Raw genomic sequence first — 20,000 nt, forward strand, 5'->3', positions numbered from 1 at the left:
GGGGAAAATATTTACACTGTGGTATGTATAGTCACAGCATAGAACTGTTTCTTGTTTCCAGTGGTATACACTACACGGTCTCACGGTTTCACACTAACCCTGAACCTCCGGCGGAACGTGTTGTTCTTCAGGGTTTTGCAACTCAGTTCTTCTACTCATTTGTACTTACCCTCTACTTATTTGTACTTTTTGTACTTTTTGTACCTTTTGTATATTGTTGCAGATTGTATATAGTCGTTCATTGTATATAGGAATGTCATATATTCTTTCTATTTTATCTTTATTTCTATCTTATTTTCTTTTATTTTTTATTATTATTACCGTTATTATTATTATTTGTATTTTTATTTGTATTTTATTTTTATTTTTTACTTGCACAGTGCCGGAGTTGTTGCAATTACATTTCACTGCTGCTGTAGCCTACCTGTACATTCATGCATGTGACGAATAAACCTTGAATCTTGATCTACAATAACAAAGTGCTTAAGCGTATTTTTTTTTTCTCTCCTTAGAATTCTAGTTCACTTTAGTATTTTTATTTGTGGCAATTTTCATCTTACTTAACTGCTTTTCTGAGTCAAATATATGCAATCCATTGTTTCTGTCACTCTTTGTTACATTTATTTTTTCCTAATGAAAAAAGCCTCTCCTACCATGTATGCAGGAAATGCGTGCACACACCATAGGATAGTCTGTGCCTGCCTGTATACATTCAGTCCCTGGCTGGTCTGGCACAGGTTTACATCATTGGAGTGAAGGGGAATTTGTAATGAGATGTGAGCTCTGAATGCACCGCCAGCACAAAATTTTGGCTTCCGGAAATCTAAAGTAACACCTTGAAGAAACACAGTTAGCAGCACAGTAACCATACAATAAGATTATTAATGTCAGCATACAAGCTAATGTCACATTAGCTAGGTAGTAAATTTGCCTTTTGGGGTCATTATGATCAGGTTGGCTATCTTGTTTTTTTCTTCCATATGCAAATACAACACTTCATGTATAACAGTTTACAATAGGCCTATTTATTTTTTTCTTTTCTTCTGATACTTACAAACATATATGTTTGATTTTGCTAAAGTGCTAAAGTGCTAAAAATGGGTTATTTCAGCCTCTTATGGTAGCCCAGCTTTTACTTGGTATTTGGGAAGTTTTTCTACCACTGCTTTCTTGACAACAGTAGTCAGCGTTTCAGCCTATAAGAAGCTGAGCCTACATTCCACTTTGCTCTGTGACATGCTATATATCAGACCTTTTATCCCATTAGCCAAAGCACAACCTGAAGCCCCCATGAAAAGCCCTGCTAGTTGCACCAAGGAAAGTTTGTCACACGTTGAGACTTTGTATTCTTATCGGTCTCCTTATATATTGTTAGTTAATTTTTTTTTTATTATTTTTTTGTGATATTTGGTTTCTATTTTGTTTTCTGATCTGTGGTACCTATTTATTAGTTTTGGAAAGCACTGTGTTTTGAAAAGGATTATGTAAATTAAGTGTACTGCCTAGTTAATTATGGTTACTATCTTGGAGTTACTATCTTGATGTTATCATTTCATCTTGATTTTTGCAATAATACTGTTATGTCACATTTAGCAGGTTTTACAACTCTTTACATTAGCATTTCTAGCTGACAGAAACACAGTCACAACACAGTGCTGAGGTTATTGCAATACAGTAAGATCAGCAGCTTTAAAGGCCAACAATATTTTGCTGCCATAAGCTATCTCTTTTGTTATGTTTTGGCAGTGACTGTTTTGTCATTTCCCTTACATACTTCACAAAAATACAGCTACAAATGTTCAGTTTTGCAACTAGCTTTTGTTGACAATACCTTGCCTGCAAGCATGTTAGCGGTTTAATAATCCTACATTTGTTTCTCAAAAATAATAATCATCATAAGAAAAAGACAGAGAAGGTTAATTTATCAGTTTATCACATGGTGTCTGCCCTCCCTTTCTTTAAGGTGTCGTCTTCTTTGTTTGATCCACAATGCTGCTGTTCAGGGACTCACAAAGGTACTTGTCATGCACCACAACAAATTATATGTGCCAACGTGCTTTTTCAACTTTGAAATGAATCTGGAAAGATACTGCAGTGGTTCCCCTTTTATTGTGTAACAGAAAAGTTGAGGGGGATGCAGATGCACATGTGATGTCCTCAAAAGTCGCTTTAATCATAAATGACTTCCTCCCAGGAGACTGTTGATTCCTCAGGCCCTTTTGAAACAAGATCAGACGAATGGCAGGGAGCTCCACTGCTACAAGCAAGGATTCTGGAGACTTCAGAACATCGACACACAGTTTATCTATATCAAAGGATTTCTACATTTTGACCTGGAAAAGTCACGCTGTACCTTGTGCCTCTCAAGTGTGCACCATGCTGTAGAGGCTAGGGCACCTGGCCTTCCTGTAAGAGGCTTTATCTTTATCTTCAAAACTTCACTGTGAATGCTGATTATTATCCACACAGGCATTTTATCAGTTTTTAAATATCTGTTATTATCCCCCTTGTTGTGATAAAGCACAGTGATTAATTGTGTCTATAATCTCAAGTACTTGATTCAGCTAATTTGGAGCTACTGCGAGGCACCATCAGAGCTTGGTGTGGGTGCTTCCTTCCAACCTTTCCTTTTTCTACTGGTTCTTTAACTCTCAGTCCCTCTATATCGTATTCCAGTGTCCCACAGCCCTGCTAGCTGCTGTTGCTGTCCCAGACATAGAGACTTGTAAATATTGATGGCGTTTCACAGAACAAGATCTCTCTCGCCACTGCTGTCACCATTTGTGAGAGAGGGAAAGAGTAGACGGATGGAAAAAGGGCAGATTTCACCACCACCACCTCTTTCACTGACACATAAGCTTTCACACAAGGCAGTTGGGCACACCAAAATGTGCCCCGTTGTTTGTTTGGCAGAGTAATCAAAGCCACTGTCCATCTGCAACGACAAGCATAATCACATAAAGCAGTAAGAAAACAACATCACCACAGTCCTGGTGAGTTACCACATGCTCACAATGGTGTGGGTTCAAAGCTAGCTCACAACTTAATTCTCGTGTAATCACTTCTCTCTGTGTAAACTTTCCTGTCTTTCTCCACAGTGTACTGTCTCATTAAATGAAGCTGACAAGAAACATAGCATTCACAGCCCAACATCGATCTGACCTGACATCTACAGAAGTTGGATGATCAGATAAACCTTACTTTTTTGACATCCATTTAAAATCAAAATGAACATTCTGCCCAGTTTTGCAGATAATGCTCTGCATAATAGTCTGTGCTAAATAGAAGGATGTCATGTGCAACTAACCTAAATAAGCTGCCCCACAAGAGGTTCTGTTGTGAATCCCTTATACTCAGTGGGTTACTTTGCACCCCAGTCCAGCTACGTCTCATTGTCACTAAGCTGAAAGAGAATATTTTGACTTGGGTTCACCTAGGAACTAGAGCTGTGACTCGATTGGCCCCTGCTGACCCCTTTGACTCTCCAAGGTCCCTGTCAGCCCTGAGACACTGGACTCTACCACATGAATGTAGAGCAGTTGTAGATGATAGGATGACTAGTGACCTAAGCCTGTAACTAACCTCTTCCTACCTCTCCCTCTTCCCTCATTGCCATGCTTGTCCTCCTTGCCTTTGACATTTGGCATTTTTACCCAAACATCAACTGCCAACCCTTCGTCTGCTCCCCTCTCAGAGAAAACTATATAATATGAACATTTTCAGATGTCAGCTCATTCAATCATATCTGCAAAAAATATTTGGAATATGGCAACAATTTCATTCCCAGAGATGAAGAGGTTATGTTGAAGACTCAGTAGTGACATATATCATACTGGGCACAGATCTTATCTTCAATATGACCCGCACTCAGGAAAAAAATGTTGATCTCTAATTTATTTTTCAGCATGATGTATATGATATGCAGCCAGATGTTTTGACTTCAGCAAGCCTTCCTGAGTACAGATCATATTGAACTTCACTGGAGTCTCTTTGCTATGGAGTGATCCAGCACTGGATTGAACTAAAAGAAGTTTGTCTGTGGGTGAGCACATTGGTACTCAAACACAAATCTAATCTTGTCATAGCCTTGCTCCTTTTTTGAAGACAGACAATTTTGTTAAATAGGTTTTTGAGTTACACGACATTAATATCTGTGCCCACCAGACATCATCCACCCACTCTGCTTGGACAATTTGCCAAGAGTCCAGGCCACCACCAGGTAAATAGCGGGCATTAGCTCGGGGCACATCCCAGGGCATATCTGCCAATGGCCCAGCTACCCATCGCCAACCTGCTGCCATCGTCATTACTCAACACCATCTGTACAACATGGTAACCGATCCCCCAGCCATTATCTACCAGGGAACAATAGCAGCCGGTACAACTGGGGTCTTGGCAGTGGACGGAGCAGCAGGACACTGGATTCTCCAGTGTTTCTGCTGTGCTGCCCTTCAGCTTGGCCTATAGACCTTGGCTACCATTTGGCAGTCAGCAGGTAAACACAGGCAGGTCGGAGCTCTAACAGCCACAGGAATGCTATTTTACACATGGGCAACTACAGTAATATGACCCCTGTGATGTATTCCACTAGCGGTCTCTGTGATGCTATATTTGGCTAGTGGGTCATATAGATATAGATATTCCCCAAGGGGATTCAATTGGCTGCTATAGTAAGTAATCATGGCTTTCCTGTCTGTTCTAAAATAGCCATTGCCCTAAACTAAAGTATATCACATATAGGGCTTCATGTTAGCATTAGATTGGGATAGTATGGATTGCATATAGGATTTCATTTCGATCAGAGCTTTTGTTTCAACCGCTAGTCTAGTTAGGAACAATCATTTCATCAACGGCTTTCTGATGTTATTATCTGTGAATGATGTTGATTTAGGGTAGCAAAATAGCTTGATTCATTTTAGGAGAACGTCTGCCTACATCTTGAAAATGAAGTCACATTTTATCCTGCTGGAAGCAGTCAAAACACACAAATGAATAATGCACAGACAAATGGCTGAATAGCATAAGACATGAACCAACATAAAAAGGTATAAGGCTTGATTGCACAATTACTACTATTATAATTTCACTGTAGAATGAGACAAGACTGATCTGGACTGTCTCATCTCACTGTTGGCTGCTGCATGTGTATATATAAATATCACAGCATTTTATGAGCAATGCTTGTACTCAGACATAGTTCAAGAAACACAGTAAAGGATTTGCTAACCACTTTGTCCTCCTGTTGCAATTCCATGAGAGCAGGAATGCAGCAGAAAGATGGAGACAGAAGAGGAGGGAGGGAAGAGAGCAGAAAAGACAGGGAGAGAAAGATTGTGAGTGGCATTAGCAGTAGTACCATCACAACAATGAAGAAATGAACAGCATCACATTAAAAGCTCATGATTCAAATTTAAGCAATCTAAAACTAAAAGATCTGGCTTCGGCTACTGGGAGGATTTTACCGAAGTTAGTTAGGTACTGGAGTGTCCCATATAAAACGAGCCACAAGATTCCTTTGTGGGTAAAGAAAAAGAAGAACAGTTCCCTCCAGTGGTGAAAGAGAACAACTGTTAGTCAGACCTGAATAAGGAATGTACAGCTGTGTCTCAGCGTATCAGATGTTGAAAGACAGAATTAGATCAAAGGAATGCAGCCTGTCTTTTCTTATAGACACTATTGATTGGAGTAGATGTTGATAATCTGAGAGGGATGAGTTGCCATTGGAGACACCACTGGCTCAATTCCCAGATATGTTTTCACTCCAGTGTTTTGAAACCTTGGCTTTCAAATAGTAACATAAGCAGAAATTCGCCTGTGGGCATGACGTGTGCATGTGTGTGTGTTTTTATAAAAACACTTCCAAGCATGAAAGCCAACGTTACCTTATTTGACCGCAGAGACACCCGTCCTCCGCACCGAGCACAGAATTTCGTTTGGCAATATGAACAGAGGTGGCCACAGCCATCGGCAAACTTGGTTTTGTGGCATATCCCGCAGGTGGGGGCTTCGCTCTTCTGGTCTTGAGCTTGCTTAGACTCCTCCCCCATCTTCTTCACCTGGTCCTTGTATGATTCAAACTGCTGGTGCAACTTCCTGTAAGCAAACAGAAAGTACAGAATTTAAGAAAATGGATAGAGGATGTTTTTAATGATCTTTACTGTGTAAGGATGTCTTAATTATTGGTACTTTGTCCACAGTATGTAGGATTTTTACTTCATTGGTTTGATTGAGTCCTACCAAAGGTTATGTGTCCAAACACACTAACTACACATGGATTGTCATAATATGTTAGGCCTTTTTTTGCGGCGTAAACCATCTTGAGGTTAAACTAAGAAATTGTTTCCATTTGCCACAGATATATAGCTTCTTATTTTAAGATCTGGTTTAGAGACTTGATGTGTATGGCACACTCAAAAATCTCAAAAAACTCAAAAGTTTGTTTTTCCAGAGTGTGCCCAAATTATTTGTCCCATGGCCACCATGGTCTTAAGGATCCAAAGTGTTCCATCCTGTTCTGAAATGTTCTAAATTCCTATTCTAGACTGGCTAATTGATCTAACCTCAGACGTGTACAGTGTGTGAGATTTTGAAAGTAAAAAGCAGACACTTTAAAAGCCCTGACCTCAAAACCTCAAAGCCGAGCTCCTCCTTTGATACTGCACCTCTCCCGAAACAGGGGATGGGTATCAAATTTGCTTTGCAAGTTTAAGAACATCACTTAATTCCACTTTCTCAGGTTCCCCGGCGTTAAATGAATCATTTGCACCTGTGTTTCTATATCAGGACAGTTGTAGGGTAAGACAGTGTGCACCCTACCTGTAGTGGCATAATTTAGGACAAAAAATGATCAAGATACCATAGAAATTATACAAATAATCTTTAACAAGGCTCCGACACAGGTACTCACACAGAGTAGAATCCAACTTCCTATAGACCTATTGTTTATTGCACTGGGCACGCTATATAACAAAGCTGTAACAGATGAGTAAGTGCAGCATCCACTGCATTTCTGTCTCTCCTATAAGTGGCCTGCCACTGACACATACACCTGATCTTATAGATCCCCGACTCAGGACTAAACAAAACACTCGTAACAAGTCCTGAGAGGCTACTGCAAAATCTGCATGGACTCTTCACATGCATTTTGTATGACACATGTCAATCGAGCGTCTCCTTGGAAACTAAACACTGGGCTGACTTCATAATATGGCGATTAGAATTGGTTTCGCCCCACATATCCCCTGCAACATTCATTAGCACTTCTGAATTATTGATCAGTGCTATCCTTTTACCACATAGAGCTCTGCGTTTGAGATAAACGCGCTGCCTTTACCCACAAACAGACCTTTACGACCCAAATGTAATTGCCACAGAGCCCCTGGCGACTATCTAGGTGTGTGTGTTTGTATGTGTGAGTCTCGCTGTCATCTAAACATTAAATAGAACACCACTGGCATGCCCCTCGTTGTACCCACTGAGGGATTAAAGGGCTAATTGTGTCACAGCCTTTGTCCATTTAGCAAGCGGAGATTAGTATGTAGTCTTGTTTAACAGATCCCACCAAATCTCATTTACTGACACAGGGCCTGATAACGGAGCGATGATGCCTGTGATACAAGACACAAAGCCACTGTCTCGGAGGATCAAGGAAATAAGACAGTAGGCAATCATGTTTTATTCTCACTCCATCCTCCCTTACGCTCAAACGTTTGCAAAGACAGGCTCTTGATGCAGAGCCCCTGTTCTATTGATAGATAAGGTCACTGAGAGGAGTCATCAAAGATGACCAGTGATTACCTCTCCCTTCCTCTGTATCAGGTCACTTCTGTCCTGAGCTCTCCTCACACTCTCTCACCTCTTAGGAGGCCAAACAGCGGTTATAAAAAGCATAAAAACAAAGGCAGCTTCTTTTGACTGGCTCAAACAGACCATGTATTTTTAAATCTGCGCCATGAGAAAGATATCAGAGAGCAAGAAAGATAGAGTGATGAAAGGGCAAAGTACAAACAGGTAAATACAGAAAAGAGTTGAGCACAGTTAAGGAGAGGTGTAGCAGAACAGACTCATTTACAGGGGGAAAGGTCAACCAGAAAGATATGGGGAAGACAAAGAGGGCAACAGAGAGAAGAAAAGAAAAGAGGCAGAGCAGTGCAGAGCACCGGGCAGAGTAAGAGGCAGCAGGCAGCTGGTACATGGCACCCATCCTCCAGGGGGTTTACTTATTCGGTCAAACACGGTCAAACGTAGGTGACACTGCTGACGAGTAATCATACGCTGCTCATTGTCCCTGCCAGTGTATCCGAGCCCCCTTACCTGTGGGCCGCACCAGAACAGCCATACACAGCCGGTAACGTGAGCCTCTCTCTTGGACACATGACAGACTCAGCGTATCACCAGCGAGGCTGAACTACACGCTCTCTACACGCTCTGCCATGTATTGTGAGAGAAACCTTGTATTAGTCTTAGCTGACTGATTACTCCTAGATCATACTACTTACTAGCCAACATAGTAAATATGTTGACTATAAAAACACAGGCACTAAGATGGACATGATAAATTATGATTATTTTTGCCACTGAAAAGTATCTGTACTTTTTTTAATCAGCAATTTTTCTTTTACTTAAATATGTTTTGGCTTAGGTATTTAAATCATATTCATTTCAGAGTACACATTTTGCAGTCTCCCAAAAAGCAGCGTATCAGAAACAGTATTCTTGAATTAAATAGCAATCCTAACATTTTATTTGGGATGTCCAATGCTAAAACTCAGCTTACTATCTGCTTAGTATCTAACTGTAACCATGACACAATCATACAAAAATGTGATAAGCATTTACATTGGACAATTTGATGAGAAGTTAAGTATACACACTGACTCAGTTGTGAAACTCAGCGGATACAAAGCTTATACTAAGTTGAATATTAACAGTGTCATCCAACCCTGTGTATCAAACCGCTGGAGTAGAATGTAAAGGTGACATAAAGTTAATTAACTACCATGAAATGCAGCAAATTTATCCACAATAGTAGCTAAAAAAGAAACCTGTCCTTCTTGGCACCCTATTATAGGTTTGTATTTACCTGGTTGTAGCTAATTGCTTGGACAGTTTAGAACAAAATAAACATCACTGTAGGCACATCACTGAATAGCAGGGATGGGCAATTTAAGCTGTTTATAATAACATATCAAATAAAGTATGATTTTACAATATACATTTCTCAAAATAATCATGCAATATCACATATTGTAATATGTTATTGCATCCTTATTGCAGTGCATGGGAATAACTATAATGGCCAATGTCTGTGGTCAGGTTTAATTATTCCCTTTTTACCCACAGTAAAAAAGGAGGTTGTCCTCTGAACACAGTTTAAGCGAGCTACATAACTAAATTACATTTTTACAACAGTAATTTCACATTCAGTCAAAGAAAATTTTCCAAAATAACCATAGCCTCCTTGTGTTTGAGTAAAATATTTGGTACCTCTTCCACCTCTGTATCAGCATTGTGTTTACTGATAAAAGCAGAAAAGATCTCGGGATAGCACTCCTGTCTTTTGCATTGCATGCTTCAACAGTCAGTTGCTGGCGAACTCCAGAATATTCAAATTTCTTCTTAGATCAAACATGTTGTGTGTACAGCCACTGGGGACTGAAGTGTATGTTTGTACCTGCTGGGGAGGAGATCAGTCAAAAGGGGTCTGGTCTATTACTTACGCGTCAGGCTCTGGCTCCTTGTCATTTTGGGACTTTTGCTGGGGCTGAAGAACGTTATTTACCAGCTCAGTGATCCCACTAAAGGGAAACCACCTGTTCAAATAAGCAAACAGTGTGACTGGAACATCGCAAAGAGTCATCATGGGAAAAAACAGTCTGTCCTCAGAGGGTTTTAGGAGGCAAGTCAGTCTCTGAGAAGTGAACAATACAGGGACATTCACTACAACCAGAGCAGAAAGAGGAAAAGGCTGGGACACTGGCAGAACGGTGATTAGTGGAACATTGACAACCAGACACAGTTATCAGAAAGAGAGAGAAAGAGCGGAAAAAGCAGAAAGATGAAGAAAGACAGAATATAGATAGTAAAGACAGAGTTAGAGGGTAGGGAAAGAAGAAGCAGGAAAGCTCTACAGCCAATGGAAATGAGCGCTGCATCAAACGTTCGGCTAACAGGGATATAGGAGTATCATTTATTCCAGTTTGGAGGTGTAGTAGGGGTCAGGTTGTCAGACTGGTTAGCCCTGCAGGTACATTCGGTCATAATGCAGGTACAGTAAGTACAGCAGAATAGATGCATTGACAGTCCACACGTGTGGATAAAGTAAGAGGCTGCGCAAGCCAATCGGAGTGCAGATGACACACTAGATGAGGAAGGGCAGCCAGTTAGAGACCAGGAACAAGGGAAGGGGGTGTGGGACCCGGCTATACAGAGCTGGTAGAAAGGAAAAGCAGTCGTCATTGATGTCATGGAAGTCTGCCAACACAGAGTTCAAAAATCTGGTCGATCTTTACTCTTTCAGAGCTCATGAAAAAAAATGGCACTGGGCAATCATCATGTAACACAGCAGCTTTCCATGACACCAGTGACATTTCCTTCATTTTCATCCCAGACAAAGAGGAGAAAGCCACATGAAGCACACAGCACCGACTGACAGGAAGAAGTGTCAAAGCCTAGAGCACTCTGGGTAATGCAGTTTACTTACTGTGCCGGCTGAGGCTTTGGTTCTTCTTTGATCCTAAAACATAAAAAATAAAAAGTGTGCACAGCTCAGTGCATACAGAACATAAAGAGATGAGGAAAACAATGTAAAAGACACAATACTGGAACAACTGATATTACTAAAGATGTGTATGGCATGATTATAATACATTAGCTAAAATATGGATAAAAACCATGATACTGATGATTTGATGAAGACGATGATAATGCAGGACAATGTACTGATGATGTAATGGTAATAATGTAAACAACAACATGATAAAAAACAACATTCATAATTACAAGAAAAATGATGGAGACACATAAATTAGATAACAAAAAAACATACAAAAAAGAAACGGCTGTAGCTTCATGTAAGCAATATCATATACCCCTTCATCTTCATTCTTTCTCTGTGACGCTGGCTTTCCACAAGTGAAGGCAGAATGCATCATACAACTTCCTTACATGTCAAACAATCCTACCGAAGCAAATATAAGTAATAACTTGAATTATTCAAACAGCCAGATTCAGAAGCAGAAAACCCTGAAAATCACAGCGTGACACAGCACAGTCTCTTTCTACCACTATCAACTTTTCTATCTCACATTTAGTTCATGGAGTTTTTCAGAGGCGATTCACACAGCAGCACTCCGAGATTAAACAAGGATGTCGGTCACCACAATATAGTGAATGTGATGTACTGCAGTTTTAACACAACAAATTCCTGAGTTGGGCTGGGCAATATATTGACAATATATCAAAACTGTGATATGAGACAAGATATCATGTGGAACTTTGGATATCATAATATTGTGATATGGTAAAAATGTTGTTTTTTCCTGGTTCTAAAGGCTGCATTACAGTAAAGTGATGCAATTTTCTGACCTTACTAGACTGCTCTCGCTGTTCTGTCATTTGCCTCTATCTGCTTGGTCATCATATCCACATTAATACTTACTGTTTATCAAAAATCTCATTGTGTAAATATTTTGTTTTAACACCAACAGTAATCCCTGTAGTATCGTTGCAATGTCAATGTCAAAGGATTCGGTCAAAAATATTGTGCTAACTGATTTTGTCCATATGGCCCAGCCCTACTGTCCATCATCTGTATGCCATCTAGCACTGAACCTGCAGTGGCAGTCAGGAGCTCTGAGTATCTGTCCTGGTTTTTCACCAATGGCAGATGTCAAATTTACACAAAACAGAGACAAGTTGCAGCTGAGAATCACACATCAGACAAACACGCATCTCATCAGCACTTTTGCTGTGAAGTACATAGCCAGTTATATATAGTTGTGTGAAATGGAATGTGTTAATTGAATGCTGCCTTGGCTTCAGACATAGCAGCATTAACTAATTTAATTCTCTAGGTTTGTACTCGAGCTGCAAGGCACATTATACTGTAGCCTCTAAAGTGACTGTAACCGAAACTCCCGACAAAACTCAATACGTATGTATTACAGTTTGAGACATAACACCACCACTAATATTTATGTATTAAAACTGTTAGCCAATACTGTACATATAATAAATACACACTTTTCATGACACTTTTTGCGCCAAAAGAGGTAATAAAGCACAACAAGTCAGTGTTTCCTCAAAAACTACACTGTCCTCAGGGTGGAAAGCCTTTTAAATAGCATTTAGAGCATTATGATTACCTAAAACTCTGCATTCAGACCAACACTCATGAAAATTGCTCTTTAAGGCATTCTGTACCAGTGCATCTACTCAGCAGTAGGTGGAAAAAAATCTGGGCTTCTTTACTGCCTAAGAATGAAAATTTCCCAAAAGCATTACTAAACTAAAAGAGTAAATAAAATGTGTAAAACAAATTTCTTTGCAAGTTTTAAATGGTACATAGCTGAGATCAGGGAAGAAACCGCCATCATATCAGCGATTGATGACACTGACTGGCCAATATCCAATGTCTAATAAAAATCCACAGTACAGTACAGTAAAAGTTACAAACTAAACTCATTCAGAGTGTCAGAATGTAGCGAGGAAGCACCCCTATGGTCTAGTTTAGGTGCAAGCAGAGCACAATCAGAGTAAGCGATGGCTGTCTGTGATCTGTGTCAGATAAGTGACAGAACATATGAGAGAACATATAGTCCTGTATACCCATCAGTCTCCCCGGTCTGTTTTCCGATGAGCCAGTCCATATTTATCCTCTCGCTGTGTTCTCCCGATGACCTGTAGTGCCGTTCTTTATTGATCCCATCAGTCCCGTCTCTGTGGTCGCATTACAAGCCTCATATTTATCTGATCAAGCCTGCTGCCTGCCTGCCTGCCTGGACGCCTGCCGGACAGGGTGTGTGGGTGTGTTGAGTGTGTGTGTGTGTCCACATCCCTGTGTACTGTGTGCATGTGTGTGTGCAGGGTGTATTATTTGACATGGGGCAGTAAAATGAGTGAGTGTGAAATGTCAGAAGTGACGTATTCAGTATCCTGGCTGCCGTGGAGGCCTGCAGGACAAATACAGTCTCTGTTTTCCACCTCTTTAACCTGCGCTCTGCTTCCAATGAGCCCCCAGCACAAAGACATACTGCTTAAGACTAGGGAGGAGCTTTGTCCAAACAGGGTTATGATGTTGATGTTTCTCTAAGAGCCTGGTTTTAAATTTTGATGTGTGCCACGCTGCTGTTATTCTCGGTCTATGTTGTTAGTTTGTTCTGCGTTAAGGGTTTGACCTGCTCTGCCTCACTGCCTTTGTACTGAGAGGCAGTCAGGTTTGACAATGACTAATGCTACAGTGCTCTCTAGTGGACACAAATGCTGCATGAACTTCTGAGTATCACTGTAGTTCCTGGAGTTCTGTGGGGAAATGAGTGACAAAACTTTTTTCAGGTCAATTTGATTCCATTTGTGCATTACTGTGCAATGTCTTTAGCAAGTAAAAGAGGAGAAGGTAGAGATAAATAGAAGGAAAGGAATTAAAAAGAAGACAGAGGAAGTGGTAAGCTACAATAGATCAAATCCCAGATTTGCACATTGGTGGTTGTCTGTTGAACTTCATGTGCTATTGGCAGTTTGCAAGGACAATGTTTGCTATTTCTGAAACAAATACAAGGCGGCTGTGATCTTAATTTAGCATCCTAAAAACTCATGCAATGCAGCCTTTTGCTATTTTAGTCTAACACCACAGTGCAACTGATGACTTTTCTTCCTCTTGGTGAAACAAAGAAACATCACTTGAATGACAAAAACAAAAATCAGCAGGGGATAAAGTGAGGAGGTTCAGTTTTCCCTTGTGGTTAACAGTCCAAGGCTATCTCACCGCAAGAACCACACACACTGAACCTTCTACCTACTTACTTGTGAGTCATTCTGCATAACAGAGACTGCTAAATGACTACAAAATAAGTCAGTATGATACCTTTGGGTGTTTGACCATTTTTCCAAATAACATTACAAAGTTTTTCACACTAAAGAGAAAGAAAAGATGTAAACAAAATTTCACAAGGACAAAGGTAAAAACTTTGTCATATGGCTGGAGGTGGGATAGAGACCCTTCGCTGGGATAAAGCACATCTTTTCAATGCTGAGTCCCGCTGATTTTCAATCTAGCCATCCAGTCCGAGACCGGGACTACAGGTGAATGCAGTTAACTAGTTAATTAGCTGCGAGGATGGAAAGCCTAGGACTAGTTTGAGAAACACTAATGGTGGAACAAAAATAGAAAAAGAAAAATCACATCACAGCACATTTGTAGAAAAAAAATTAACATAATAATCTGTGTAGTTTTCAAAAAAAAATAAATGTCTGTTTTGCTACTCTCTATTGACAACTGCTCTAACACAAGAGTGATTCAACCTATATTCAGATCATAAAAGCATTTACATTTGCTGCTCTAAACACCTGTTGTCAGAAAGGACTTCCCCGGGGAAAATACTCTGGTGCACAGGAAGCAAAGTGCAAGAGTTGTATGTTTGGAATAATTAGAAGAACTGTGAGCAGTTAGCATGAGCAGCGATAGCCACCGTAGCTGAAAAAAAAAGCAACAGCTACAGAAACTCAAACTTCAGCAACAGAAAATCAAAGGAAAACCACATTACAGCACTGGACACACAGCTTAACTAACAACTGATTCCTGAGATCTGCAGTGCAAAAACACCACAGCAATGAACGCTTAGCACTTAAGATTTATCTGACATAAAAAACAAAACAAAACAGGGAACTCCAGCTTTACCACTTTAAGAGACGATTTAAAAGACAGCACTGGTTCTGCCAGGCTGATCTCCTCAGGGAGGGCAGCCCAAACACTGTATGCTCTGACAGCAAAGGCCTTGTAAATGTAAACAAGTGCGCAACTCTCTTGTGGTGGATTTCAGCAGCTGAGCCACAGTACAGTAGAGTCCCACATCCTGAGCTCATGCTGTAATAAAGTGTAACTCAAATAGCAAGTGGGGGCCTTGAGAGAGCTGAGTTGATGCGGCTCCTACTGTGCACACACCAGGACAATTACACAGTGGCCTGTCACAGGGAGTTGAACATTTTAGGAAGAACCCACAGATTTAATTAATCTGAGCCCTCTGAAGACATCTCAGCACACAAGCAGGGGAGGGGAGGGGAGGAAAGGAAAGGAGAGGAGAGGAGAGGAGAGGAGAGGAGAGGAGAGGAGAGGAGAGGAGAGGAGAGGAGAAAAATGTCATCACTTCAGACAAATTTCTCATCACAGTCATCATCATTTCCATCATCCTCATCATAAGGTAAAGAAAGGAAACTCACCTATCGACAAATATTTTGCTTTTGTCTAGATCAGCATTATATTTGTGTACAAGCCAACCAATGAGCAACATGAACAATAATACATACTACATTCAAAAAGAAGTATGCTATTGATAAAATACACTGCTTCCATACTACAGTATCCAATGTCTAAGCTACAAGGGCTGAGTCTTGGTCACCTGCTTCTATTTCACACTTTTCATTCACACGCAAACACTCTTACGGCTCAGTGCAGCATGCATTCATGGTTATTAATGTGATATTGGCATTACTGGTGCATAACTTGTAGGAACAGGCCTAACTCCTATTGTACAGAACTGTGTCGTTGAAAATCTTTCTCTCTCTTTCATCTTTCTCTATCCATCTCTGTCTCTCTTTCTCTCTCTCTCTCTCTCCCTCACCCCCTCCCATCCATAAACTGCCCATTCCAGAGCCGGAGTAGCAGCAGGAGAAATACATTGATGTGACAGCTGTACAACGAGCCCTGAATCATCACATTCCCCCACACCCAGAACAAGGCTGGCAACATGTCACGAGCACCACGGCAGGTCCGGCAGCAGCTAATATGCACCTAACAACTTCTGATGGGCAGAATAAATAGAAGCATCGCCTACTTATCTGTCATTCAGTGGGAGGAGCAGGATGGGAAGTGAGCTGATACCAGAAAGCCATTTCGGTTCCGATTTTATAAAACAATACAGGATTACAAACATCATCTCGGCCTTCATGTTGGTGCTATATTTATATTGGGTTTCGACGCTGGCGCAGCTTGTCATAGCAAGATCTATTCAATGTCAAAAGTACATCAAAATATTCAAGTCACTTTGCTGGCTGTGACTGTACAATAATTTGCTAATATGCTAAAGGTGTAAAGGTGCTGGACTGTATACTGTCAGATTCTGTTTTTCTGTTACAGAGGCTAAGAGCAGACCCCCACACACACTGTTCTCCTTTACATTATGCTGAGCTTCCCTACATGCCACCCAAGGCATAATTACTTTCCAATTACACCACCTCCCCAGCCCAAAGTGTGCCGGGCCTGCCCAGCCGGTCAATCTAGCATGCCTTAATTCCCCCTCCTGTCCTTTTCTCTTCTGTTCTACCAATCTCTCTCTGTCTCTCTCTCTGTCTCTCTCTCTCTCTCTCTCTCTTTTTCTCTAATCCTGTCTTTGAGCAATCTGCTGCTTGGGACCCTACTCTTTCTTTTTCCCTCTCAGAAGTCTGCAAGAGGGTGGTGGAACAGCTAGGAACTGTGGGATGTGGTCAGATGTAGTGGCGCTCTCCTCAGGGAGAGCATGACTTTTCACTGATTACCAACTGCAAATGGAACAAGCCCCAGCATGGCTCCCAACAGAACAGCTAAATATCATCAGAGAGAGAATCAAGGCCTATTGGATGCCCTGTTGTGATGAATGATGCTGTCTTTATTGTATATGCTGGTGTAACACATATAATTTGTGTATGCTTACTTTCAGTGATATGCTGCCTGGAGAATGCCACTTTCCAAGCCCCTTGAGGGGCTTCCTTTTAGGCAGTTCTCCCTCATGTTTCTCTGTTCATTTTATTTTGTATCTTTTATAAAGTTTCTTATATGTATAAATAAACAAACCAAACAAAACCAATCCAAACTATGTCTTGATCTACATGCATCAGCATTTGTGCTTGCTCAAGGTGAGAAGAGTGAGAGTAAACCTTTTTAAACTTTTTTTTTTTTAACATGGTCAATCCTGGCATCCTGCCGCCACAAGTGCCAGTGATTAAAAATACGCATACCACCATGCTTTGTCTGCAACTTCTTACAGGCAAATATAGGCCAATATGTTCATTAGTGAAATTAATACAAAAAATCTTAAATTTATCTGCATCTATACTTAAATTAAATTTGGCACTCTTACTGGAAATATATACCAACATAGTGTAGAAAATGCAACTATGGAAGAATTTATTGAACATTAAAGAGCCCTTCCACTATACTTTGTATAATGCAGTTGTGATCAAGGCTGCCAAGAGAACGTGGGTTTTACTGGACTGCTTCCAATAGCCACTCACAAATCTCTGGCAGAGTGCAAATGACTCCCGAGCCAAGCTGACCTACAGTACAACGCATTCAAAATGTTACAATGAAATGTTATAAATTTCTCCTCAAATGATTTTGGAGTAGTATATTGGCATCCCACAGTTCCTGACAGATTAAACAGATAGTCAGACACAGTCTTGGCATCAACACTGGAACAGAGAAATCTCTCAGAGAGGATCTCATGGCTAAGCAGTGACCCTGCAGGCCCTCTGAGTCCACTAAAGACTGAGGGATAATTGGATCATAATGGAATAATCTGGCTCAGTGGGTAAATACCAACTACATACATCATTAACACCATCCAAGCCTGTCAGTGCTGCCAGAAGAGGAGGTCAACGTCTATCTGAAATCACTTCAGAGGCAAGTGACCTGAAGAGAAATCTCTGGAGGATGCAGGCATGGGTACCTCTCAATTCTGCTCTCACCACAGCAGTAATTGTCTGATATAAAATGATATATGACTGGATCATACAGTATATGATGAAAAACTAAACAGATTAGGAAACTTATGAATAGACTGTGCAATACAGCTCAGATATGCCTTTTTGTAATGTGCAAACAGATGGGAACAACACTGAATAAGGAAATCTTGCCCATCGGACATTGTTTGGATAAAGACCATCTATTACTTTAACATTAAGAGAAACTCCAACCAAAATGCCTTTACAGAATTCATTACTCCAACTACCAATATTTGGAACATCAAGGTGCAGAGAATATGACTGTGTCAGCATTATCTCTGTGGGATATATAAAACAGAAATCCCACATTGTACCACCTCTACTGTACACTGCCTGAAAAACTCCAAGAGACGGGGGGAACGGGCACTAAAAATAGCAGCTCATTTAAAGACAGCCGATTAGGTCCCAAGACACCTGTTCATTCTGCCTCTCCAAGAAATGCCAGGAGAAGTGCTACTTAACACTTTCTCTCCACCTCAGAGAGGATTATGGGCAGGGGATAGAGAGCTGATAACTTCCTCTGGCACCAGGCGCTGGCATGGTGCGATAGGCAGACCAGGTGGGGCGGCGAGAGGGCAAGCACTTCGGGTTGAGAGGTTGGCTGGCTACTGCAGCTGGGCCTTAGAAAGCACAGATAGGATTGAATGCGCAGGGCACACTCATCAGAATAGGCAATCTAACGGTGCAGCAGCCAGACCTCCTGACCAAGGACTAATATTCAAATTGTCAAACAGGAGTTGGCAACAGCAGATTTTCTGAGCAACGGGGAAGTGGCTAATCTGTTGCCAAATATAACTAAAATCCATCTGTTTCCTCAGATTACCTGCCAGGATTCAATTGAGCTGCTCCATATCTCCCCTCCTGAGAGATTTCCAAGTGGCAAAGAGTCAGCTAATCACCCAGCAGCCCCCACATTCACAAGCGCATATCCATGCAAGGCTTGTAGAGGCAGCACATCTTTAAATATTTCAGTACTTCACTATGTACGTGTTACTAATCATTTTAAAATTGATAAAAGGAATATAATCCATTTATTGTACAGTGGACTCATATTCAAGTATATGAGCAACATTTAATCACTGCCACGAGGAAGTGGGGACATCCATCTGTCTTTGTCTGCTTCTGTTTTTTTTTTTTTTTTTTTTACACATTTGTTTGAGTAAATGCTTTTCAAATGGTCTGTGTATGAATATGTCCGCCTTTGTGTGTGAATGCTTGGCTGATTCTTCTGCCAGCCTACTTTATTCATCCTGACACAGATACATTTTATTCAGGCCGTGATCAGCAGTTTCTTGGCAGCTGACACTGTCCCATGAAGCATCACATCTCCTCTGATATACAGCTGAACAGCTCTGCTGGGAATACTCAACCAGCCTAAGTCCTTGCTCCACCACCATGAGTTTACTGCTTTCTTCATCAACCCAAGCTCCAAAACCAAGCTGATCTCTTCCTCAGTACTACAAACTCAACCCTGGTAAGTCATACCCAACACTGCAATGCAAATCCAAAATCAGACCAACCAGAAACCCAACCAAAGTCATACTGCAAGTCCCAATTCAGTCTGATTACATATCCAGCTAGAGTCCAAGTATCAGCCTAGACTTCCAGCACCAACTCTGTCTACTCTCCCCATCACAATATTTTTCCAGCTTCATATAGGCAAATTCTAAATCCATCAAACTCAGCCATTCCAGCCAGTCCACCTGGTTCCCCTGGTGAGAGAAGATCTCAGGATTAATTCCAACAACAGCCACTGAGCAAGACACTGTACTGCTCACTCACTGTTAGCATACTGTGTGTCAACTAAAAAAAAAAAAAAAAAAAAAAAACTGTTTTCATCCCTCAACCTCAACCGCCACTCCACTCCCGTCACCAAACTTGGCTACTCTTTCACCAGTCTAGTCCTCATGCACATAAAAAAAAAAAACTCTGGTCATAGTTGCTGTTCCTGCCTGGGAGCAATAGGTGGGCAGTACTGAAACTGCAGTCAGCCGTCTCTGCCTCACTCAGGGCTATAATAATAGCCT

At 41.0% G+C, this 20,000-nt stretch overlaps 1 protein-coding gene across 3 annotated transcripts in view; it reads right to left on the reverse strand.

Annotated features, from left to right (window-relative positions):
• The window catches only part of rims2a (regulating synaptic membrane exocytosis 2a), a 152,515-nt gene that overhangs the window by 120,260 nt on the left and 12,255 nt on the right, over window positions 1-20,000 (reverse strand). For all 3 annotated transcript variants that reach the window (XM_030072005.1, XM_030072004.1, XM_030072003.1), the window contains exons 2-5: window positions 10,703-10,735; window positions 9,720-9,812; window positions 5,883-6,093; window positions 5,228-5,239 (exon numbers count right to left, since the gene is read on the reverse strand). In XM_030072005.1, coding sequence (XP_029927865.1) covers window positions 5,228-5,239; window positions 5,883-6,093; window positions 9,720-9,812; window positions 10,703-10,735 — 349 coding nt within the window. The remainder of the gene's footprint in view (window positions 1-5,227; window positions 5,240-5,882; window positions 6,094-9,719; window positions 9,813-10,702; window positions 10,736-20,000) is intronic.

The sequence above is a fragment of the Myripristis murdjan genome, chromosome 16, assembly GCF_902150065.1.
Source record: "Myripristis murdjan chromosome 16, fMyrMur1.1, whole genome shotgun sequence".
NCBI lineage: Eukaryota > Metazoa > Chordata > Actinopteri > Holocentriformes > Holocentridae > Myripristis > Myripristis murdjan.